A 25,814-nucleotide genomic window follows, 5' to 3' on the forward strand; every position below is an offset into this window, starting at 1 on the left:
GTGTTAACGTCCCCTACTGTGACTGTGTTACTGTCAGCTTCCCCTTTCATGGCCCTTAGCATTTGCCTTATGTAGTGAGTTGCCCCTATGTTGGGGGCATAAATATTTACAATTGTTATATCTTCGTCTAGGATTGATCCCTCGGTCATTATGCAGTGAAGAGTCTTTATTTTACTTTATTTATTTATGCGATCCGTCAGCATTAGCTCGTTTAATTCAGTGATTACCCTATGGCGTAGGTAGCGTTATTACTCCCAATTTACAAATGATGACACTGAAACCAGACATACTAAGTCACATGCCGAAAGCTCACCCACTAAGCAGCAGCCAAGAAGCATTCAAACACTGGAAGTGTGGTCCCGGAGCCCATATGCCTAACCACCACTCTATGCTAATCTTTACCAGGTACATGTGCTGATATTAATGTCAGGATCAACAGCAGCTAACATTTAGGAAGTGCCACCTGGCTTTCTAAACTCCTCACACGTAATAACTTATTTCACCTTAATAAGAACTTAAGAAGTCGATACTGTAATAACTGCCATTTAACAAATGAAAAAATTGAGGCACAAAGACACTAAATAACTTGCTCAAGGGTACACAGCTGGGATTTAAGCCCAGGCAGGACTTAATTACCACACTCTTTTATTTCTCTACAAGCAGGGTAATCATTTTACATGCTAAACTTATTATGCCCATTTCATGGAAGAAACTAAGACTCTAACCTACCAATAGTAAGTAGCCTGCCCAAGTCAAAAAGAAAGGGGCTATCTGATATTTGACATCAGACAGTGTCAAGAGGTTTTGGAGAATAACTCTCACCACAGTGTTCCAAAAGTGGCAGCAGCCAGTTGGTCACTAGATGCTCGTGGTATTCTCTGTTGCGTGAGGCCTTGGGACCAACAATTCCTCCTCCCTCAACCCTTGCTTTAAAAATTCCCCACTCAATGTTGGGAGATGCCTACAAATTCCCTGATGTCCCTACCTGGTAATGGATGACATGCTGGACTTTAGGAATATCCAGGCCCCGAGCTGCCACATCTGTTGCCAGGAGAACACAACTGTGGTGGAGAGAGAAAGCTCATTAATAATAACTAACGGCTATCATTAATCAAATTCTTACCACTGAGTACTCTAAACACAACAATCCTTACAAACACTCTACGAGACAATACTATTACATATGTCCCTTTGACAGATAAAGAAGCTGAGGCTCAGAGAGATTAACTTCCCAAGGTATATATATGGCTGTTCAGTTGTGGAGCCAGGATCCAAACCTGGGTTTCACTGGCCGCAATCGACAAGCCACACTCTGCAATAATAAAGACTACCTCAAGTGCATTAAATGGGGCCATACTCTAGGTCGGTGACCTCATCTCCTATCACCCTCCCACTTAATTCCCTCCAGTCGCACAGGCGTCCTTGCTCTCCTCGCTCTTCCTCAAACATGCCAAACCTGCTCTTGCCTCCCAGCCTGTGCACTTAGTGCACCTTAGGCCATAAAGGTCTTCCTCAGATATTCACATTTCCTTACTTTCTTCTACTCTCTGCTCAAATCTCACCTTATGAGAAAAGCCTCCCAGACCACACACCCACAGTCTGCACAACTCCCTATACAACTTTACTTCTTAGCACTTAGCACCACTTGACGAACTGCATACTTACTTCTCAGTTTATTACCTCCCTCCCCTGGGATGTAAACTCCATGACAGCAGGGACTTTGTACTACTCACTATTCTATTACCAGCCCCTAGAACAGTGCCAGGTTCACAGCAAGCACTCAATAATATGTACTGGGTGATGTTTCTTAATGTATGTGTAGTTTGAGGGGAGTCAAAAGCACCTGACGTATGTCTTAAAAACTTAAGATTTTAGGCCCTTCAGGGTCCCCACTTCCTGTATCTCTGAGATAGGGCTGCGGAACATGATGCAAACTAAAGTTTGTAAAATATTAAACCACCGCTCTAAGTCAAGGTCAGCAAACTTTTTCTGTCAAGGGCCAGAGGGTAAACTATTTTTGGCTTCGTGGGTGATGTCTGTTGAAACTACTCAACTCTGCCATTATAGCACAAAAACAGCTATAGACAATACATAAATAGGCCTCGCTGTGTTCCGATAAAACTTTACTTATACAAACAGGCAACAAGCCAGATCTGGCCCATGGGCTATCGTTTGCCAACTCCTGATCCAATGAACCACTAACTCTACTTACTAACATTCAGAGGGAAGTGAACCACTTGTTCTTGAAACTCATCTGTAACCGGTAACCTGACAAAACAATGTGGGCAGAAGCCAATTTAAAGCCCAGCTTCCCAGGCCCTCATTTTGACAATCTGCCCCGTGCTGCCTGCCTGACCATCACTCTGGCCCAAGAGCAGATGGACACGACAGCGTGAGCTCCGCAGTCTGACAGGCTGGTCTGAGGCCCAGCTCTACCACTTCCAAGCTGAGAAACCTTGGGCAAGCTTAAGTGCTTTTCTAAACCTTACTTTTTTTAATCTATAAAATAAGAATAATGACAAGTGGTAAGTATTAAAGCTAACATTTAGCAAGCTCATACCATGTGCCAAGCACTGTTCCGAACACTTCAAATGCATAAATTCACTTACTCCTCAGAGCAACCCTCTGCCATAACTTCTATTATTATACTGATTATGAGAAAACTGAAACACAAAGTAATCCGACCAGCTAGAAGTGACACAGCCAGGATTTGATCTCAAGCAGTCCGCTTCCAGTCTGTGCTCTGAACCCTGACTCTATTCTTCTTCTCAAGGATGTTACAAGTGAATGAATGTAATAATGTATCTAAAATGCAAGCACAATACTTAATCTGTTGTTAAGTGTTCAATAATAATAGGTATTATTGTCACCATTACTCATTATTAAAGAAGTTTCTGTTGGGCATTCCCAGCAACCAAACGTAGTAGATGAGAGTAAGCCTGCCTCACGCTGTGCAAAAAAAAAAAGGCTACCTTCTACCGATAAGGCTCCCACGAGAGAAGGTAGCTTCCCACCATCCTGGTGACCTAGACCCAATGGCTAATCTGTGCACAGGCCTGACTTACTCCTCCAGATGGGCAAACTGCTCCAGGTTTCTGAGCCTCTGCTTCTGGTGCATGCAGGCATGTAGGGTCAGTGGCATGATATCCAGGACTTTGAGGAGCCCAGAGAGGCGTTTGATGCAGGAGATACTGTTGGCAAACACTAAGGTGCGGCCTGCATACTGCATCAGGAAGTAGTACAGATATAAGTCTTTCTCATCAGTCTCACAATGGATCTTGGTCTCTGTAAGTGTCTCTACCGTGGCCTCCTTTCTTGTAAGGTCCATGACCTTGGGCTTGCCCCTCATGCCAATCTTCTGCATGAGGAGGTCAAGTTTGGCAGTTTTGTCAATTTTCTTAGCGTGCTTCTTGTGAAGGATTCGAGCAGGAGCTTGATGTACCAGGGTCAGCGTGGCCGAAAAAACAAGTGTCTGTCTCTTTGGGTTGTACTGGGAATCACTGAGCATCTCTAGCAGCTTTGAGAGCTCAGCAAAGTGGCCTTTCTCAACCATGCGGTCAGCCTCATCGACCACCAGGCACCTACGGATCCAGACAGACCCACATCACCTGGTTAGCAGCAGGTAAGAGGAGTCATCCACAGCATACTCTACCACCCCACCACCCCCAGGGCCCTCAACCAATCTCCCTCACACATGCTCGGTTTTCTAAAGGCCCAAGTCTGGCTAGTACCACACCATGGCACTTTGTAACAGGGAGAAGGCACTGCACACTGTACCATGTCACCTCAGGTCCGCTTCAGAACAGGGGGTGGGGGCAAGGGGGAGGTACTGTTTCTCACCTGAGCTGCCGAAGGTTGCTCAAATGAGGGTGCTTTTCTTTAACTAGCTCCCACAGCCGGCCTGGAGTGGCAATCTCAATCTCAGGCTGACGGTTCAGCATCCTCTGCTGTTTCTGTGTGGACATTCCACCAACCAAAATAGCAGTTTTAATGCCTATGGTACACAAAACAAAAGGGACACTGTTATTCAGACTAATTGCTCAGTTCTTCCAACGCTGACACAGGCGCCCCCAGATTAGTAAAGGCTGCCAGTCACCAGCACAGCTCCCCTCTCCAGGGGGGTGCTAAGAGCTGGCTTGCCCTGTTGATGCCATTGCTAGAGGGCTTACCAGGTCTTCTATGATCTAGGCCCTGACTATTTCCCCAACCTCATTATTTTCTACTCTTTCCCCTCCAACCACACCAGTAGGGCTGGATTTGAACCCAGGCGTGGTGACATCCAAAGCTCTGGAAAAAATGAGCAGTGGTGCACCACAGTGCTGGGAAAGATGTAACTTGTAGCTGTGACACACCTCCCCTAGGAGTTCCTGCCCATGCCCCTCAATTAAAATTTAACTGAATCTCCTGTGATGGCTAGTGTTCTCTTCTCCTCTCTAGTGGAGGACTTCGTAAGGTAGCCAGTATGGAAGGAACACAAAGGATCATGCAAGCAAAGTGTTTAGTAAAGTGCCTTGTAATACACAGTCAGAGCTTGATAAGTAACTGTTCCTTTTACTATAAAATTGAAACCCCGACTCTGCAGCCTTTCCCAAAGAATTCCCTGAAAAAGTTAAGTTCTAATGCCCTAAGGCAGGAGTCAGCAAACTTTTCCAACAGTAAACATTTTTGGCCCTGTGGGCTAAATGGTCTCTGTACAATTACTACCTCTATTCCACTCTGCATTGGTGATGCAAAAGTGACCATAGACATATGTAAATAAGTGGGTGTGGCAGCACTTTATTTACAAAAAAAGAAAAAAGAAACCCAAAGAGTGGTTTGCCAAACACTGCCCCAAGTATCTACTGTATCCAGTAAGTTAACCAATTTCCTATGCAGCTAGAATAGCATTAGCTATGTGTTATCCTTGGGAGAATAAAGAATGTGTCACTCAAACAGTTTTCTGTCGGGCTTAATTCTCTGGCAGAAGAGAAAGGTTCCCTCTAGAGGGCGGGCACAGCTGATTCACCTCTGCCACCCCAGCTACTGGAATCCTTTCAGGCAACATTTATTAAACGGAATTAAACCTCACCTGTAAACTTGGCCACAGCATCAATGTGTTGTTTGACTTGAACGGCTAGCTCTCGAGTGGGAGTCAGAACCAGTCAAGCAAAGGACGCCTTGGATGTGCAATTCTGCCACCCAATTCTCGTTTGAACTTTCTAGTCTGCTCTTCATCAAGCTTGTCCTCCTTGTTTTCATCCTGTTTGGGAATGGCCGTCTCCCTGATCAGGGAAGAAGGTCCTTCACCGGCATCATCATCATCATCACAGGAGGGCAGCACCTGGTTTGAGACTGTAGCTCCAATCTTGGCTCTTGCCTGGCTGCGTGGTGCTCTAGCCTTCGCTCCAGCCTCACTGGGCAGTGCTTCACCCTCAATTCCAATCTCAGCAGGCAAAGCTCCAGACTCAGTTCCAGCCCTGCCTGGTGATCCTGTCTCAACTCCAGCCTCATTACTGGTCTTCCCAAGTGGTGCTCCTGTGTTACTTAGAGCTGGGATACGCTTCTTCTTCACCTGCCACTGCAGCACCGCATGAATCATTGGAATGGCAAAGGCAAGAGTTTTCCCACTTCCTTAGAAGCAGAACAAAAAACAAACAAAAAACAAACAAAAACAGTGTCAATCAACAGATGTACATACTTTTGCCTGAGGTTCTATCCTTTACACGGAATGAGGGACCCTGACATAGCCAAGTGCCACCCTGACCAATCCAAAGCTCCTTCTACCCTACACAGGTACGGTACCCCTACAGCTCTGCAACCACAGGGCACCTGTAATTAGGAGTCTGAGGAAAAGTCTGACAGACTGGCATTGCGGGCTGAGGTCACCAATAAACTACAGACAAATGTCCAAACAATGAAACCCTAAAGAGATGGGCAAGTTGTGTATGTGTGTGTGTGTGTGTGTGTTTGTTGCTCTTGTGAAGGAACACAAAATTGAAGGGTAAGGAATGAAAATCTATATAATACTTTCCCAAAACCTTTCCCTGGTGGGGAAGGAGGGAGTAAAAGAAAATTTTCTTAGTTTTCGAGAAAACTTTAAAACTTCTGTCTATGCTTGAACATTTTCAAACTAGCCTTTGAACGTATATGGAGCCTAAGTATTCACACCATCTGTGTGGACAAAAACAAATAAACAAAACAAAACACTTCAAGCTGAGAATTTAAAGTGGTTCCAAAATTAAAATGCCTCAAGCAGAAGCAAATAAGTGATCAAGCAATGATGCCCACTATAGCACTTCAATTCCAACTGTACTGGAGTTTTAGCCGGTGCAACACATAAGACAAAAATAAACAAAAGGCACCCAGAGTGGATGAATAGTCATCTTTGAAGAAAATCCTATATAATCTTGAAGAAACCAGTTGATGGTACCAAGTTGCAGGATACAAGATCAATATACAAAAATGCAGATTTCTATTTATTAGCATCAGAAATAGGAAATCTTAAATTACCATTTACAAAAGCATTGAAAATATGAAATACTTAAGGATAAATCTAATAGATGTGCATACACTGAAAACTACAAAGCGCAGCTAAGAAAAACTGAAGACCTAAAAAAATGGAGAGCTATACCACATTCATGGACTGGAAGATTCTATATTGTCCAGATGTCATGTCCTCAGTTGGCTCTATTACCAATGCAATCCCAATCCGAATACCAGCTGATTTTTTTGTAGAAATTGAAAAACTGACTTTAAAATTCACCTTGAAATGCCAAGGGCCTAGAATAGCCAAAATAACTTTTAAAAAGACAAAACTGGAGGACTTATACTACCTGATTTTAAGACTTATTCTAAAGCTACTGTATCCAACATAGTGACGTATTGGGAAAACAGTAAAGATAGACAAATAGATCAATGGCAAAGAAAAGACTCCAGAAATAGACCCACACCTATACGGTCACTGATTTTCAAAAAAGATGCAAAGGCAATTCAGTGGAGAAAGAGTAGTTTTTCAACAAACGGTGCTGGAATAATTAGATAGCCACATGCAAAACCAAACCAAACCTTTGATCTGTATTTCTCCCCATAAAAGTTAACACAGGAAGGATCAGACTGAAACACAGAACCTAAAACTAGTAACACTTCTACAAGAAAATATAGGAGAAAATCTTTGTGATCTTGTGTTAGGCAAAGGATTCTTAGGTAAGCACATCTGTAAAAGAAAAAGTGATCATTTAAACTTCATCAAAATAAATAACTTCTGGGCTTCCCTGGTGGCGCAGTGGTTGAGAATCTACCTGCCAATGCCCGGGACACGGGTTCGGGCCCTGCTCTGGGAAGATCCTACATGCCGCGGAGCAACTAGGCCCGTGAGCCACAATTACTGAGCCTGCGCGTCTGGAGCCTGAGCTCCTGGAGCCTGAGCTCCGCAACAAGAGAGGCCGCGATAGTGAGAGGCCCGCACACTGCGATGAAGAGTGGCCCCCACTTGCCGCAACTAGAGAAAGCCCTGGCACAGAAACGAAGACCCAACACAGCCATAAATAAATAAATAAATATAAATTAAAAAAATAAATAACTCCTGCTCTTCGAAAGACACTGTAAGGAGAATGAAGAAAGAAGCCACAGACTGGGAGAAAACAATGCACATCACATATCTGATAAAGGAGGTGTATCTAGAATATATTATGAATTCAATAATAGGAAAACCACAACCCAGTTAAAACATGGGCAAAAGAACTAAACAGACACCACCAAAGAAGATAACATGGATACAATTAGGCACTGGAAAAGACACTGCTCAAGGAGTCACTAGGGAAATACCAATGAAAGCCACAAGGAAATATCACTAAAATTTTTCAAGTCTAAATCAAATTAAAGACTGACCACACCAAGTACTGGCAAGGACATGGACCAATCTGAACTCTCATAACCTGGTGATTATGTAAAATGGTACAATCACTTTGGAAAACTCCTAAAAAGTTACATTTACCATAAGACCTAGCCATTCCACACCTAGGTATTTACCCAACAGGAATCAAAGCATATATCCATACAAAGACTGATACACCAATATTTATGATAGTTTTACTTGTAAATGCCCACAACTAGGAAGAACAGAACTATATCCATCAACAGATAAACAAACTGCACTCTATCCATACAGTGGAATACTACTCATCAATAAAAAGAAACGAACCATTGGTATTTGCAGTAACATGGCTTTGAATCTCAAAGTATGCTGAGTTTAAAGAGCAGACACTCTCCCTCCCCAAAATACATATTGTATGATTCCATTTTAAAATTCTGGAAAATGCAAACTAATTGATAGCGATAGAAAGACTATCAGAGGTTACCTGGGGATGAACAAGGAGGGGAGCCTAGGTAGGGAAGGAGGGATTATTAAGGGGCCCAAACATCTTTTGGGGGTGATGGATATATTCATTATCTGCATTGGCAGCAGTTTGCCCACAGCCCCAAAAGTCTTGGAGACTTGGACCTGTGGATTCACAGCATTCCATAGAAATAGCCTGATAGGAGCTGTGGTATAAATCCAAATGTCAATCTCTAGCCACAGTGGCTCACATCTCTCCTCTGCCTTCCGGAAACAGACTTCCAGGCCTCTCTGCACATACCAAACTAGTGTAGCCGAATGCTTAACAGCACATAGACCTAGTCTAGAACTATTCAAGCACTACCACTTTTCAGTGGGGCAGTTTTAGGGACACTGTCTACCCTCTGTGAGGCCGAGTTTCCTCTTCACTAAGATGGGAATAATAACGGAACCTACCTCAGGGTGGTTTTGAGAAACTGAGTTCATGCATGTAACACAGGACGTGACGTATTTTAAATGTTAAATAAATGTTCTAAGCTATTACTGTTACCTCCATCCCCCTTTCCTGGGGTTTCCTCCCTCTTCCATCTTTATGATTCTTATACAGGACCTCACCTCAAGTTTCCTGACCACTCTTCCAGAAATCCAAGGCACAGAGTGTCTAGATCAGGGGTCCCCAACCCCCAGGCCACGGACCCGAAGCGGTCTGTGGCCTGTTAGGAACCAGGCCGCACAGCAGGAGGTGAGCGGCCGGCGAGTTAGCGAAGCTTCATCTGTATTTACAGCCGCTCCCCATCCCTCAAATTACTCCCTGAGCTCGGCCTCCCGTCAACATTATGGTGAACTGTATGATTATTTCATTATATATTACAATGTAACTAACAGTAATAGAAATAAAGTGCACAATAAATGTAATGCACTTGAATCATCCTGAAACCACCACCCACCCCCTTCCGTGGAAAAACTGTCTTCCACAAAACCGGTCCCTGGGGCCAAAAAGGTTGGGGACCGCTGGTCTACATGGTCTAGCTCTGAAATGCAGCAGGACCCTATGGTCCTCACCTCCCATGTCCTCTGCCTGCCTTTGTCTGTGGAAAAACTTCAGCCAAAGAATAAGTTTAATCAGAGAAGTGAGAAAATGCAGAAGCAAAGGAAAGCAGTCCAACAAGACCAAATCATAAAAGTTTAGTCAATAAGCATAGCTAAGGACCTTTAGTTCCTTCTCGAGGGCTACAGATAATATTCTGAGCCATATTCTGTGAGCTGTCTTGTAGATACCCTCTGTGTATCTACAGATAAAACGCCCACCAGGTGGAAAAAGTTAACTACATGATGACCAGACTGTAGCCATGACATAACCTGCCATTCCGAGAACTGGCCTCAAGAAAATGGAAACAAACCGACCCTGGAACTGAAGATTAACTGTACTTAAAACAATGAAGACGATGCTGGTCAGACCACCAATGACCAATTTCAAGATGACTGTCAACAGCTGACTCTGCTGTTTCTGCATGCGGCCCCCTCCCCTCCATCTATAACAGCTCTTGTCCACTGGTTGGGGGGGGGGGTCGGCCTTCAGACAGGAGCACCCCCCCACCCCAACCCCCCCGTTGCCGGCATCCAAAATAAAGCAAACTTTCCTTTCCACCAAGCTGGCCTCTTTATTGGCTTTTGAGCGGCGAGCAGCTGGACCCACTTTTGGTTACAGTTCTATGCCATACAATATAGTAGCCACTAGCCACATACAGCTGTCAAGCACTTAAAATGTGGTTACTCTAAACTGAGATGGGCGGCAAGTTGAAAATACACATCAGAGTCTGAAAACAGTATAAAAATAAGAATGTAAAATATCTCAAAAATTTTACATTCATTGCGTACTGAAATATGCTATGCAATTGGTTAAATATATTGCTAAAATTAATTTTCACTTTCTAAAAACCTTTTTAAATATGGCTCCTAGGAAATTTTAACTTACATATGTGGCTCACATTACATATATATTTCTATTGGTTATTGCTGGTCAAGTTAGACTAATAGTTCCAGGCTTGTATTGCTCTTTCCCCCATCAGTAGTTGAGTCTCCCCAGGGTGAGTCAACCTGTCCTGGCTTCACAAAGTCTTAGGTGGCCCAAGGAATGAGGGATCTTCAAACAATGCCTAGTCCCAACAGTCACCTCCTGCCCAAATCTGCCTACCAAATCCACCCAATGGTCATCACAAACTCAAATCCTTCCAATGCCAATAAACCCACCAACTCCCAACGCAGCCCTTTTTATCTTTGGACAACTCTTGCGAATGAGACACTTCTTCCTCATACTAATGAAGATCTACCTCTCCAGAGGGCTGATCTTAGCCCTACTTTACCTCTGAGCCATGCAGAAAAGGCTCAAGACCTGGAAAAAAACTACCATTTACAGATCACTTACAATGCACTGTGTAAATTTTAGTTTACTATTGCTCTTTGTTACTAGTTTACTATTGTGTAAATGTATAAATTTAGTAGGCACTTACATTTAACCCACATAGCAAAAGAAGTAGGTACTGCAGTTATCTATCTCCATTTTATAATAGGGTCTACAGAGCGCAGAGAAATAAAGTGACCTGCCTAGGGCACCAATCAGGAAGTGGCCTCTTTCAACCCAGAGCTCGCCGACCTCTGAAAACCTTCACTCAACAGTGCTTTTGTGGTCGTGCCCCCAACATTCCCGTCTCCCAGCCAACCAGCCTGTTAGCAGCCACAAGCTCAATCCAGAAGCAATCTTGCGCTGGCCAGATAAGGATGCCCTTACCTGTCTCAGCAGCCCCAAGGATGTCCAGTTTGTCACGAATGGCAGGTGCCAAGGTCAGAGCTTGGACTGGTGTGGGCGCAGAGAAGCCTAGGAAGCTGAGCGCTCGGAGAACTGGCTTGGGTACAAACAGATCCTTCCAAGCTGATACATCTGCCTTGCGATCACGCATTTCAGGCATCCACGTCTTTGCTTTTTTGGGCACCTTTGGAGTAGTACCCTGGGGAGGCTCTGATTTTTTTTTCCCTTTCTTGTTCTTCTTTTTTGGAACCGTCTGGGCCGGGCTTTCTGATGCCATCTCCCCTACCTCTGGATCAGGACAAACTGTGCCATCTCCCTGGGGCCCTGGCTCAGTATCTTTGCCCTCAAACACTTTCTGGGCACTGCTTCCTTCAGTTTCCACAGCTCTACTCTTCTTCAACTTCATCTTCTTCTTTGAGGAGGTAGACTCTCCTTCCTCCTCTCCTTCTGAAACAGCTTGTGACTTTCTCTTCTTGGGCTCCTCCTTTGAGAAGAGACTGGAGGAACCCTCCCCAGAGGAGACCAACTGATAATCCGTCAGTTCCTCAAAGCACACCAAGTCATCCATCTGTCCGTTTGCAAACATATTTGGGTCAATCTTCACCTGCTTCCATTTTCCCACAACTCTGATGCCCTTCCTCTGAATTCTGCCATAGTTTGGTGGCTCTGGCCTCGATTTTTTCTCTTTCAGCTTCATGGTTGCTGAAAAGGAGAGAAATGTTCCATTAGATTGGCAACTGAGAAGCACAGGGTTCTGAGGCAACAGATAGTTTCTAAGCAGCCTACAGAGTATCACGCCCTGCAAAGAAGTGAAGACACAAAGATGGCTCTAACGCTGATGCTGCCAGCTAGAGAAGATCAAAGAAGGAAAGAAATGTACCCGCAGAGTGGGCAGCTTGGCCTGCAACAGAGGGGACACAGGAGGTGTGGCAAAGAAATATGAGCGAGATCTGGTTTGGATTCCAGATCCAATGCCAACCGCTCGTGTGCCCTTGGCAGCTCCTGCTTAATCCTCTCTGAACCTCAGCGTTCTCATATTTTTAAAAGGGGGGAGGGGTTTACTAGCTAGGTCACAAAATGTTCTCTGCAATAAATAACATTCTGTAAAGCGTGGTGGGTGAAGCCTGCCACTCCCAAGCCATTTTGAAGGCTGAATAAGAACCTGAGGGGGTCGCTGGAGGGTGGGTGAGGGGGACAGCTTTATTAAGAGTGCACAGAGCCTTCTTCCTTCTCAAGCCTTGCCCCAAGAGGGCAGATGCCTTTGCCACCACTCTGGCCTTTGCCAAATGGCTTAAAACCCAACCAGCTTTTTCATTACCTTTTAAGTGATTTAAAAACAAGTGATCTATGAACAAGTCGTCAGACTGGAACTCGAGCCACGTTCTCCCCTTTCAGAAAGGCCGAGAAAAATAGATCCTGTGGAAAGACAAAGGGAAACCTTGGTTCAAATCTGGACGCGTCACTGGCCAGCTCTGGGTCTGGGGTGCACGTATTAATCACTCTGAGCCTCAGTTCCTCGTCTGGAAAATGGGGATGATGAGGGTCTGTTTATCCTTGGACCGTCACGCGAAGACAAAAAGGTGACGCACGTCCAGAACCGCTCAGCATGGCGCCCCACCGGCAAAGCAACCCAGAGCGCAACGAAGGTTCACCCCCAGCACGGGCTACGCCGCGATGACAAGCAACCCGGATCAACGATGGGGGGGAAGGGAGGAGGCACATGGGGGCGAGGACGCGGACTGCGACCCAGAGAGCAAGCGGGGGTGGGGGTGGGGGTGGGGGTCGCTCCTCCTGGCGCCCGGCCAGGAGCCCGGCGCTGGCGCCTCGCGTCAGGCACGAACCGGCTCACGAAGCAGAGAAACCGAGCGGCCCCCGGCGCAGGGTCGGCCAGGCCGCTTGACGAGGCCGCCGGCCGCCCTCTCTGGTCCCGAGAACCCAACGACCTGGAGAGCCCCGCGCTGGGAGGCCACCTCCAGCTCCTCTCGGGTGCCGGTTCCGGCCCCGGCCCCGCTACGGCTCCTGCCCCGCTACGGCTCCGGCCTCGGTACTCACCGTTTAGGGAAGCCGACCAACCGCCTCAGACACTGCTGCACCAGCCCTCCTCGGCCGCGTCCACCGCAGTTCCGGGGAGGGGCTTGCGCTCACGAACGCCTGCGCGCTGGGAAGGAAGTCCCGCCCCCATTCTAGACCCCGCATTTAATTCGCTGCCCGGGGCGGTTTTCGCAGTCCAGGTACCGAGAGCGCGGACGGTGGGTGCAATGGGCTGCGCGGGTAGGTCCTCCTCTCGGGCTTAGGGAGCGGGAGCAACAGGTGGAGCCCGCCGTACCTCCTCTGAAGGGGCTCTGTTCTAGCTCATGTACGGGAACGTAAGTTCTTGTATTCTTGCTTTGGTTTTAGCGCAGTGGCTGTTTACGTACTGGCTGTGTGCCTGGAGCCTCGAAAACGTTTTAGCATTTAATTTACAACTCAACCAGCCTGTATTGGAGGTGTTTTCCGCAGGTTTTCAAGCATCGCCTGTTGCTCACTGATGGTTGGGGAAGGTCGGGCTGCCTCCAATAATCAAGCTAAACTGGGTCCTTTGTTACATGCAGAGAAATCAGCTTCACGGTAGTTAATCTTTTTTTCGATGTGGGGATCACCAGACCATCTGGGAAACCTTTCCCACGCACTGTCTCTATGTCCGGTGACTTTGGGAAGTCCTAAAGGACAACGGGGGAATTCACCAAGCTTAGGTCGAGTGAGCCTCCCCACCACCCCGGAGCCAGCATGGGACACAGCTTAACTCATTTCTTGGAGGAACTTGCCAGTGTGTCCCCAAGAGCCTGGGTGGCATAGTCTGTGCCCAACTGGTGCCTGAAGCCTACGGGGACTGCACTTCCTGTGCTCCGGACTTCCTCATAGGTACTTTTCCATCTGGCTGTTCATTTGTATCCTTTAATATCCTTTGTAATAAATGGACACCAAGTTGGGGAAAGCAGGTAGGGGGACAGGGTGGGATGAATTGGGAGATTGGGATTGACATATATACACTAATATGTATAAAATAGATAACTAATAAGAACCTGCTGTATAAAAAAATAAATAAAATAAAATTCAGAAAAATAAAAAAAATAAATTATCTAATAAAAAACCATTTTCCAAAAAAAAAAAAGAAAAAAAAACCAACATTTAAGGGTCTATTGCCACACAAGATGCGTTACATACATTATCATGTTAATCTTGACAATACATATGCAATATATTTATATCCTTAATTTAGAGTTGAGGAAACTGAGTCCCCCCCCAAAAAAAATGTGACTTCCCAAAAGTATTCCAACTACTAAAGATTGGAGCCAGGATTCCAACCTATGATTTCTAAGTCCATACCCTAGGGCTACTAGACCACTAAGGGTCATCGTTCCATCTATCATAAGAAGTGGCTGAACTGTCAGCCTAAAAATGTCTCTAAGGTGATAATTTTGCAAGAGAAAAATGTGCACACAAATTATTTAGTAATATTCATGTGACAACAAATTCTTTTACTGAAATTTCCACTATACGTCTTTTACCATCCCAATGTCATGTCAACATAGCATACAGAAGTATCAGGCATTCTGAAGAGGAGACAAACTCCTCTTCTGACTAAAGCAGTGTCACCAGTAATAAAGAGAGCATTTCCTTTTGAATGGCTCTTCAACTTCACATATGAAAACTTGAGCTCATTTTTCCCCTCCCTCCTTTTATCTACAGAGGTACACACAGCCCTCTGCTTCTCCATGGACACATCTTAGAACTACTCTAACCTTTCCTCTCTCCCTCACACCCCACGTCAAATCTCACAACGGTACGCAAGATGAGCATTATCCTCAAGTGTTCTGGGGTGGAATGAACTTACTAAGGAGCAAACACACCTGCTGCATTAATAAATCTTTCCTTATTTTTGTTTTTGTATTGTTTATTTTGGGTTTTTTCCATATATTTCAATATTAACAGGATAATACTGCATGGTAACTTCGATATGTTTTTAATTTAGTATACATAGAAGGATAATAATTATTAAAATTTAGTTCCAATTATATATATATTAATTCCCACACACAAACACGTGTGTATATACTAGGTCACAATTTTAAATGTATTCCTTACTAAGAATCATGGTAAAAAAAAAAATTGAAAATCATTGTTCTACAGTATTTTGCAAAGAGTAAAAAGGAAGATTACTAATGTCTGCCCTAAATACATGAGCTCTAACAGGAATATTGAAAGGTACGTAAAAAATGAGTTCAGGAATAACTACACAAACTTAGAAGATTCCTGGAAACATTGTAATATCTCCCATTATTCTTTTTAATCAGCTTATTTCCCCATTAACAAATGGTAGTAAAAAATCCATTGAAAAATATTTTTTAAAAATATATAGATATAGGACATAGCAAGGGAAAGGGGATAGCTAAGAGGACTGGGTTTACATAGCAGCCAATCTAGTAAGCGAGGAACCCAGGAGGAAAACAGAATAGTAACTGACAGCTATAAAAAAAAGAAAGAGAAAAAAAATCACCTGCAGAAAGAAAAAAATCATCCTGGCACCTGCAGAAAGAAAAGATGATAAACAGCTATCATAGGAAGGGAAGGAGACCCGCTTACTTAACCTATAGAAGACAGGTGGGCTGATATGTTCAATAATTCAGCAAGTATTTATTCAAGAGCTGCTGGGTACCAGGCACTGGTTCTGGAGTCTCCGGCACAATCTAATAACGCTTTATGCCTAGCCAGAGAATTTGTCAGATGACAAATATGGACTGAGTGCTTATTATATACTGGATACTGAGCTAAGCCCTGGCAGGGACATGGTGGTACAGACAGATACAAACCCTGCCCTGTTAGAGCTTCACAGTCAGAGAAGACACAAGTTAAAAAAAACAACAAAAATCAACGAAATCATCCTAAGTGTACAAAGACCTACACAGGAACAATACACGGTACTATCAAGAACATCGCTTAGTTCGGAGGTAAAGGAGGCCTTCCCTGAAAAGTCGAGCCCTGAAAGATGAGTAGGAATCAGTGACAAGACAGAATAGAAGGAACAGTGTGTTCAAAGGTCCCAGGCTGAGGGGATTTATTCAATCACTTCATAAACACTCACTGAACATTCTGGATCTACCAGTCACTGTGCTCTGCATGTAGAAAGAAAACTATAAAAGCAAAGCACTCTGATTCTGTGTATCTGAGTGGCTTCTTGCAGAAATAAAATCAATAGGACTTGATACAAAACTAATTACTGAGAGAAAAAGAAAGCGTATAAAATTATTACCAGGTTTCCCTCCAGTACAATTTAAAAGGATGATCAGGCTTCAATAACAAATGGAGGCATATTTAGATAAAAAGTGATGAATTCAGTTTTGGGCACACTGAGTTTGAAAAACCAGCAAGACATTCTGGTAGAGACGTGGTGGTGGCAGCACCCAGCAAGCAGCCCTGGCCCAAAGTCTGGGAGAAAAGCCCAAGGCTATAGCCACGTATTTGGAAATCAGGTCGGAGATGTTAAGTCTAGGAGCGGAGAATAGGACACAGAAAGCGAGTCCCTAACACAATACGCATGGATCCTGTCTACTCATTTGACTGCTATTACTGTAAATGGGGCACCAAATCAGAAGAAATGGAGTACAAACAAATCAATTACAAAATGTAAAAGCTCATCAGTCAACCCCAAATCAACCTGTAAAAGCTGTGTGAAACAATGATTCCTTTTCTCTAATGCTAATGATACGATATAATGGAATGGTGGAGTTGAAGAGGGCCTTAGACATATAATTCACCCCCTTACACTATGACAATAAAGAAACCAACATCCACAGAGACTATGGAAGTTGTTCAAGGTTAACTAGCTAGCTATTGCCAGGGTCTGGATACTACCTCCACAAAGCAAGAATCTAATTTAAATAAAACAACAAAATTAAGATCCCTCATGCGTTCCTAAATAACTATTAATTTAATTTCACATGAATATTTTCTTCTTTAAGAGAAACAAAGCCAATTTTCTCCCTACTGTCCCTTATCGTAAAAGATCTAGTTCAGACATTCCTATCATTCCTTTCAGCAATATATGAACTACCAGTCCTCCAGTTATAGTTACCTTGAAGAAAAATATCGTCTAAGGAAATATAATTGCTACTTACACCATTTGTAAGTCAATGAGTAAATATGGATCTATAGGAGTAAATAATGATGTATATATCCTACCTAAATTATAAATATATCTCAAGATTTTATTTTTAAATTTTTTAAATAAATTTACTTATTATTTTATTTATTTATTTTTGGCTGCATTGGGTCTTCATTGCTGTGGACGGGCTTTCTCTAGTTGCAGCGAGCGGGGACCAGTCTTTGTTGCAGTGCGCGGGCTTCTCTTGTTGTGGAGCACGGGCTCTAGGCACGCAGGCTCAGTAGCTGTGGCTCGCGGGCTTAATTGCTCTGCGGCATGTGGGATCTTCCCAGACCAGGGCTCGCACCCATGTCCCCTGCATTGGCAGGTGGATTCTTTACCACTGCGCCACCAGGGAAGCCCTATCTCAAGATTTTAATATGTTGTCCAGACTAGGTCCATATGCTTTTCGTATGGGAATCATGAAGAAACTAAGCAGTATAATGGACTTTTAAAATCACAATATGTAGTGACTTTTACTATGAAATAATGATTAAATAAAATAACAAGTCATTCTATTCCTATGTATATTCTGATTAACTACACAAAAGGATTTAGAGCAGCACACATGTTTAAACATGCAAAATATTGAACACTTTAGTATTTTTTTAGAAAATACTAGTTAAAAGAATCAGAGCTGACTAGTATATCCTGAGTTTGGGGGGGGGGGATTTTTTAGCTAGAGAAAAGTAAATAATTTTGAAGGAGAAGAGAAATGTATGTACTAACCACCTGAGGAAAGCTGATAACCAGGGTGAGCAGGGAGTTAAGTTTACAGAGTCACAGAGCAAGGAGGCGTCTCGGCAGCATGACTAGTACAGCTCCCTCACTTCACTGACAGGATTCAGAGGAGCTAAACGATGCTCCCAAGGTCACACAGCTGGTTTGTGGCTGTGCTCTGTGTTTCTTAGCAACAGGGATTAAAAGAAAAACACAAGTTACATAGCTCTCACTGCTGAATAAAAAGAAACATAAAATTAGCCTAGAGACGGATTATATATATACTCCTGTATAATAAATAAGAGACTAGAGTTAACTAATAAAATATATGCCATTTTGGAACATTAAGAAATATTTTTCTTGAAGAAAAAAAAAAAAGAAAGGAGGTCACATCTACTTACCCACCATTATACCGAAAGAAATGAGTAAAACGCTAGAATTTCTGACCCTCCAGCAGGTTTCTGCTAATCCAGTATTTGAAAACCATCTTGATGAAACAAATGGTTTTTAAACAATGTGTTATCTCAGAAAACTACGGAAACCGTGTGAATGTTCCTACTTTGTAAAAAAAAAAAAAGATTTAATCTGCGTAAACAGCAGAGATGAGGAACAGGAAAAACTGAGGATACTCCCGGGTGTGTAACCTGTGACGTTAAGTAGATGTTGGTGCCGTTTAGCCCAGATAAGCAGACAACCCAAATTTGAGAAAAGATCTGAAGGAAGTGATAGAGCGAGCAATGCAATGCCGACACCTGAGGAAAAAAACATTAAAAGCAGAAGGAACAGCAAGTGCAAAAGCCCTGAGGTAAATGTGTATTTGGTGTATTTAATGAATAGCAAGGATGGCTGGAGTACACACTAAGCGAAGAAGGGAATAGTAAGAAATGAAGTCAGAGCTGTAATGGGGAAAAAGGGGAGGTCACAGAAATCAGAGCAAGTACATGCTCAAACCATAATGGAACTAAATTAGAAATCAGTAACAAAAAGATATGCAGAAAATCTCCAAATATATGGAAATGAAACAACACACTTCTAAATGACTCATGAGTTTCATGAGTCAAAGAAGAAGTCTTGAGATAAATTTAAAAACTTTTTCAACTAAATGATAATGAAGATACAACATATCAAAATTTGTAGGATGCAGCTAAAGGGAAATTTATAGCATTAAAATGCATATACTAGAAGAACGATCTAAAAATCAATAACCTGAGCTTCCTTTTAAGAAACTAGAGAAAGAAGGGACTTCCCTGGTGGCGCAGTGGTTAAGAATCCGCCTGCCAGTGCGGGCGACATGGGTTCAATCCTTGGTCCGGGAAGATCCCACATGCCACAGAGCAACTAAGCCCGCGTGCCACAACTACTGAGCCTGCGCTCTGGAGCCCGTGAGCCACAACTACTGAGCCCAAGTGCCACAACTACTGAAGCCTGCATACCTAGAGCCCGTGCTCCACAACAAGAGAAGCCACCACAATAAGAAGCCCACGCACTGCAACAAAGAGTAGCCCCCGCTCGCGGCAACTAGAGAAAGCCCACATGCAGCAATGAAGACCAAACGCAGCCAAAAATAAATAAATAAATAAATTTTTAGAAAACTAGAAAAAGAAGGGAAAACTAAACGTAAAGCAACCAGAAGGAAGGAAGTAATAAATATGAGAAGAAAAATCAGTGAAATTGAAAACAGGAAAACATTAAAAAATAATAATAATAAAACCAAAAGCTGGTTCTTTGAAAAGATCAAAAAACTGGTAAACCTCTAGCCATGGTAAACAAGAAAAAAAACTGAGAAGACACAAATTACCAATATGAGGAATAAAAGAGAGGACATCACTACTGGTCCCACAAACATTAAAAGGGGATACTAGCATAGCATAATATGATGCCAATAAATTCAGTTATCAGATGAAATAGTTAAGTACCTGAAAGACAAAAACTACCAAAACTCACTCAAGAAGAAATAAATGACCCAAATACCCATATATCTATTAAATAAATAGAATTTTTCGTTAAAAATCTTTCAAAAATAAAATTCCAGGCCCAGATGGTTTAATGGGTGAATTCTACCTAACATTTAGGGAAGAAATAATATCGATTCTAGACAATCTCTTCCTGAAAAATAGAAAACCACTTCCCAAGTCATCTCATCTCATCTCAAGTCATCTCATGAGCATTCCCCTAAAACCAAAAACTAGGCACAAATATTATAATAAAACTGCAAACCAGTATCTCTCATTGAGGGCAAAAATCCTCAAAAACATAGTAGCAAATAGAGTCCAGAAACACATAAAAGACTCATACATCATGACCAAGTAGATTTCATCCCAAGAATGCAAGGCTGATCATCATTTGAAAACTGATCAGTGTAATTCACCATATTAAGGACTAAATAAGAAAAGCCATATACGATATCAATAGATTCAGGAAAAAAACCTTCAACAAGATTTAATACTCATTCATGATTTTAAAAAAACTGTCAGCAAATTAGGACTTGAGGAAACTTCCTTAACTTAATAGTATCCATAAGAAACCTACAGCCAACATCATACTTAATGACTTAATGATGAGAGACTGAATGCTTTCCCCCAAAGATCAGGAACAAGGCTGGGAGGTCCTCTCTCACCACTCAAACAGTGGAGGAATCTGGCAGACGCAACTTCAACCAAGTGATCAAGATTAACATCACCAGTGAAAAGGCATGCTGATGTCATGTACCCCTGAAATGATGGGATGAGAGAGGCACGTCTCCTCGACGGTATTCTTCCCAAAAGCCCATAACTCCAATCTAACAGTGAGAAAAACATCAGACAAACACAAGTTGAGGGACATTCTACAAAACACCTGACCAGTACTCTTTAAAACTATCAAGATCATGAAAAGCAAGGAAAGACTAAGAATATGTCATAGCCCAGAGGAGACGAAGGAGATGGGATAACTAAATGCAACGTGATATCCTGGATTAGATTCTGAAACAGGAAAAAAAGGACATTAGTGAAAAAACTGGTGAAATCCAAACAAAGTCTGGCACTTAGTAAATAGTGTTATACCAATGTTAATTTCTTACTGTTAACAAATATACCACGGTTACGTAAGATGTTAGCTTTAGGGGAAACTGGTAATAGGCATATAGTAACTCTAAACTATCTTTGTAACTTCTCTGGAAATCTAAAATAATTCCAAAATAAAAATTATTTTTTTTAAAAAAGTAAAAGGGCATTAAAAGATATACTGTGTAAACACTAACCAAAAGAAAGCTGGAGTGAGTATATCACTATCAGATAAAGTAGACTTCACACAAGGAATATTTCTAGGGATAAAAACAAACATTACATAGCTACGAGGGGTTACTTCACCAAGAAAATATAACAACCCTAATTGTATATGCATTAATTACAAATATCAAAATACATAAACTACTGGTAAAAATGATATATTTGAAAGGAGTAGACAAATCTGCAATTATAGTTAGAGACTTCAGTATTCCAGTTGTTTAGTCAGTAGAACAAGTAGCAAATATCCTTAGAGATACAAAAGATCTGAAAAATATCAATCAAGTTTACTAACTGACATTTATAGAACATTACACCAACAACGGGAGAATACACATTCAAATATACATGGAATAATCACCAAGATCGACCCATGTTCTGGCCAAAAAACAAACCTCAGCAAATTTAAAAGAAATAAATTCAAGCAAAGTCTGTTCTGTGCCCATTACAGAATTAAACTAGAAACGAATAACAGGAAGGTATCTGGAAAACCCCCACAAATAAGAGGAAAATTATGTGAGATACACACACACACAAACTGTATGTGTAAATCATCCCCCCTCCCTTCCTCCCCACCATCACCAGAGCTACAAAGAGAGATGCCCAGGCTGTACTTTTGTGAATCCTTTTCCGCTTCAACAATGTCTACTACTCAAGGAAATATAGTTTATAATTTTATTACCAAAAGTATTTCCAAGCAAATACAGTTTACAAGCTTATTACCAAGAGAATTTCTATGACAATTCTAAATCCATCAGACTTCTCAGTCTAATTTTTCACCTGAATATGTAAATATTTTTATGCTAGCCATATAACTCTCATTCTGCCCAAAACATATTAAAACCAAATATACAGAACTCTTTAAAGAAAATATTGTTCTACTCTAATATTTTTTCGGTGATAAACAGTATTTTTGGTTTTGTTATAATATTATTGCATCTACTCCTTAATGAAACACAGGCACTTTCTGAATTATGAATATCTTCTTCAAAGGTGACCTTTTTTAAAAGCTCTGAAACTGTTCACCTGTCCAAGGAGTTTTTGCCCTTACAGGGATGTCCATTAGCACCGCCTAGTGGATGAAATAAGAAACTGAGGTTCAACATCTTTTCCTTATCTTCTTTCTTAGAATTGAAGACAGCCTGCTGAAGCAAGATGGAACTTTAAATTCTGAGGCCCAACCCATCATATCGTCTGGAGAGAAGAGGGGGAAATGATGTCTGAAGAACTTAAGTGACTTGAATGTGATAGCAGAGATAGACACCAGGTCCCCTGATTCTTACAGTAGCAAACTGGCCCTTTCCACTGTACACTACAGCTATGTGGAAAAAAAAAATTAACCTCAATCCTTACCTTACACTGCATACAAAATTTAAGTGGAAATGAATCACAGACCTGAAATTAAGAGCTAAAACCTCAAAACTTCTAAAAGAAAGCACAGGAAAAAAATTTAATTGACCTAGATTTGGCAAAGATTTCTTACATATAACACAAAAAGCACTAACTATAATGAAAAAATTCAATGAATTAGACCTCATCAAAATTAGACCACAGCAATCTGACTCATAATCACATGTAAAGATGTTCAATGTCCACTGGTCATTTGGGAAATCCAAATTATAAATACAATGAAATACTACTACACTAGACCGCTGGTAATACCACCAGAATGACCTAAAACCAAAAAGACTGATCATACCAAGTGTCAGTAAGTATATGGAGTAATTCAAACTCTCATACTCTGCTGGTGGAAATGTAAAACTGTATAATCACTTGAAACAGTTTAGCAGTTTCTGGAAAATGTAAACATATGCCTACTATATGACACAGCCATTCCACTGCTAGCTATTCACCAGAGGAAAGAAAGCACATGTCCACACAAAGATCTATACATGAATGTTTACAGGCACTTAGTTTGTAATCGCCAAAAACTTGAAGTTACCCAAATGTCTATCAACTGGTGCATGGATAAACAAAGTGTGCTATATCTTTAAAATGGAATAATTAACAATAATAAAAAGGAATAAACTATTGATACATGCAACATCATGAATGAAATTCCAAATAATTATGTTGAGTAAAAGAAGCCAGACGAAAGAGTAGCTACTGTATGATTCATTTCTATAAAATTCTACAAACTGAAAACTAATCTGTAGTGTCAGAAAGCAGATCAGTGGTTGCCTGGAGTGGGAGAGGCTATCAGAAGAAAGGGAGAGGATATTACAAAGGAGCACAAAGTTACTTTGGGGAGTCATGGGTATGTTCATTATCTTAATGGTGATGATAGCTTTATAGGTATATACATAGAGGTCAAAATTCATCAAATTGTACAGTTTAAATATGTGCAGGTTATTAGATGTCAATACACCTCAACAGAACTGAAATGAAATGTATATATACACATCCAGTGATCCAGCATTCCATTCTTAGGCATTTATCCAAGAGATATGAAAACATGTCTACATTCTAGAACAGAAGAATCTGTCACTAATGTATAGTGACAAAAAGCAGATCATTGGTTGCCTAGGGTCAGCGTGGAGAATTAACTGCAAAGGGGCACCATCTGGAGAGAAAATTTTATAACTACATGAAGTTTCTGGATAGGAAGTTGCCTATGCATCCAAAGTAAAGGATGCTCTGAATTGCCAACAGTTGATTTAAAAGACCAATAACAATTATCCTTTACTGAACACAACTCTACACCAAGCATTGTGTCCTCTGCATGCACTTCCTCTAATCTTCTCGACAATCCTGCAATGTAGGTTTTACTCTTCTCAGTTTAGATTAGGAGGCTTGGACTCAGATAAGCAACTTACCCAAGGTCTCTCAATAGATAAATGAGCAAGCCTTGGCCTCCAAGAATACATCTGGGCCTGTCTTAAGATAAAGTATTTCCGACACTACATACTGCCTTCTCAATGCCCAACATACTTATTAACTAGAGGTGACTTCTATTCTAGTGAAACTTCAGAAAAGTGCGTTTGCTTCCTTAAACAAGTACTTCCTTGAACGCAAGTATCTGCTGGTACAATGCCACTTGTTCTCCAGGAGACGCCTAACACATACTAAGTACTCAATATTTTGTATGTTTTAACCTGAACTCCTAAGATTCACTCTAAAGTAACTATTAGTTGCATTATAAATCTCCATTATTAACATCTCTGATTTGGAGGGAAAATTACACTGTAAGGCACAGCCACAGACAAGGATATAATAGATTTTGCGATTATGTCTGACCTGATTACCTCATACCAGTATCATAAAGCCAAAAAGTTGGTGACTGTGAAGAACTAAGTCTGAACACTTTCTCTCTGCCTCCCACATTTGGTGGCCACCATGGACAACAAAAGGCACTGCAAAAAGCAAAATATCCAAGTTGAAAGAGGTACAGATATAAAGATCCCTGGACTTTCCTCTATGGTTTAATGGTACTGGAGGTGGTGCCCATGAAAGAAGACCTTCTAACCAAGCAGTCTAGCAGAATAAAAACTAATTGTAGGGACTTCCCTGGTGGCGCAGTGGTTAAGAATCCACCTGCCAAGGCAGGGGACACGGGTTCCATCCCTGGTCCGGGAAGATCCCACATGCCGCGGAGCAACTAAGCCCGTGTGCCGCAACTACTGAGCCTGTGCTCTACAGCCCATGAGCCACAACTACTGAGCCCGCAAGCCACAACTACTGAAGCCCGTGTGCCTAGAGCCCGTGCTCCACAACAAGACAAGCCACCGCAATGAGAAGCCCGCGCACCGCAACGAAGAGTAGCCCCTGCTCACCGCAACTAGAGAAAGCCCGCGAGCAGCGATGAAGACCCAATGCAGCTGAAAATAAATAAATAAATAAATAAATAAAAACTAATTGTAAAAATTTTTTGAAACTCTCTTATAGGGAAAGAAAAAATTTATGTGACCTAAGTAAATCATACACAGAATAACAGAAAATTCTATGGGCTATTAGGTAGGTAGTTCATTATGGATATACTAGAAATTTATGTACTAGGAAGTTTGTCACTTTTGTTTCCTAAAAAATATAGGGTGGGGCCACTCATGCACTGCTGGTAGAAGTATAAAATGGTACAAGCACTTTGGAAAATTGTTTAGCAGTATTTTCTAAGCTGGACATATGCATATGCTGTGACCAACAGTTCTAGTTCTATGGAGACACCTAAAAGAAATGCCTACATATATTCACCAAAAGACTTCTACAAGAATGTTCATAGCAGCATTATTCATAATAGCCAAAGACTGAAAACAAAAGAAATGTCCACCAAGAGTTAAGTAAATGATATAGTATATTCATATAATGGAATACCATACAGGAATGAGAATGAACAATCTATTTCTCCACGCAACAATACGGACAAATCTCTTTTTTAAAAGGCTGAGCAAAAGAAGCTAAACACAAAACAGTATATTCCGTGGTTCCTACTATGTAGAGTTCAAAATCAGGCAAACTAACCTACGGTGTTAGAAGTTAGGATAGTATAGTTAACCCTTTGCAGGGAATGGGGGAAACTGGACAGGGGTACATGGG

At 41.9% G+C, this 25,814-nt stretch overlaps 2 protein-coding genes and 1 long non-coding RNA gene across 9 annotated transcripts in view; 1 reads left to right on the forward strand and 2 right to left on the reverse strand.

The window, feature by feature from the left end:
* Nucleotides 1–2,762, reverse strand: part of LOC130707500 (cyclin-Y-like protein 1) — a 54,399-nt gene extending 51,637 nt beyond the window's left edge. For 3 of the 6 annotated variants that reach the window (XM_057542220.1, XM_057542219.1, XM_057542218.1), the window contains exons 1-2: nt 2,686–2,762; nt 986–1,061 (exon numbers count right to left, since the gene is read on the reverse strand). The gene's annotated coding sequence lies outside the window, so the exon portion shown is untranslated. The remainder of the gene's footprint in view (nt 1–985; nt 1,062–2,685) is intronic. The other 3 variants (XM_057542224.1, XM_057542223.1, XM_057542222.1) reach the window with 1 other exon arrangement.
* On the reverse strand, nt 758–11,818 carry LOC130707498 (ATP-dependent RNA helicase DDX24-like). Its single transcript, XM_057542215.1, is given in 6 exon segments — nt 758–1,061; nt 3,066–3,581; nt 3,841–3,994; nt 5,069–5,143; nt 5,146–5,610; nt 11,103–11,818. Coding segments are annotated over 6 exon segments (2,025 nt in total). The 5' UTR covers nt 11,818; the 3' UTR covers nt 758–961.
* A 1,820-nt stretch (nt 11,819–13,638) lies between these two features.
* Nucleotides 13,639–23,333, forward strand: LOC130707509 (uncharacterized). Of its 2 annotated transcripts, XR_009007404.1 has the most exons (3): nt 13,639–14,047; nt 20,533–20,770; nt 22,414–23,333. It is a non-coding gene; the product is annotated as an uncharacterized LOC130707509 (long non-coding RNA). The 2 variants fall into 2 exon arrangements; XR_009007403.1 differs by lacking the exon at nt 20,533–20,770 and having other exon boundaries at nt 13,639–15,365.
* The last annotated feature ends 2,481 nt before the right edge of the window (nt 23,334–25,814 follow it).

The sequence above is a fragment of the Balaenoptera acutorostrata genome, chromosome 3, assembly GCF_949987535.1.
Source record: "Balaenoptera acutorostrata chromosome 3, mBalAcu1.1, whole genome shotgun sequence".
Classification (NCBI taxonomy): domain Eukaryota; kingdom Metazoa; phylum Chordata; class Mammalia; order Artiodactyla; family Balaenopteridae; genus Balaenoptera; species Balaenoptera acutorostrata.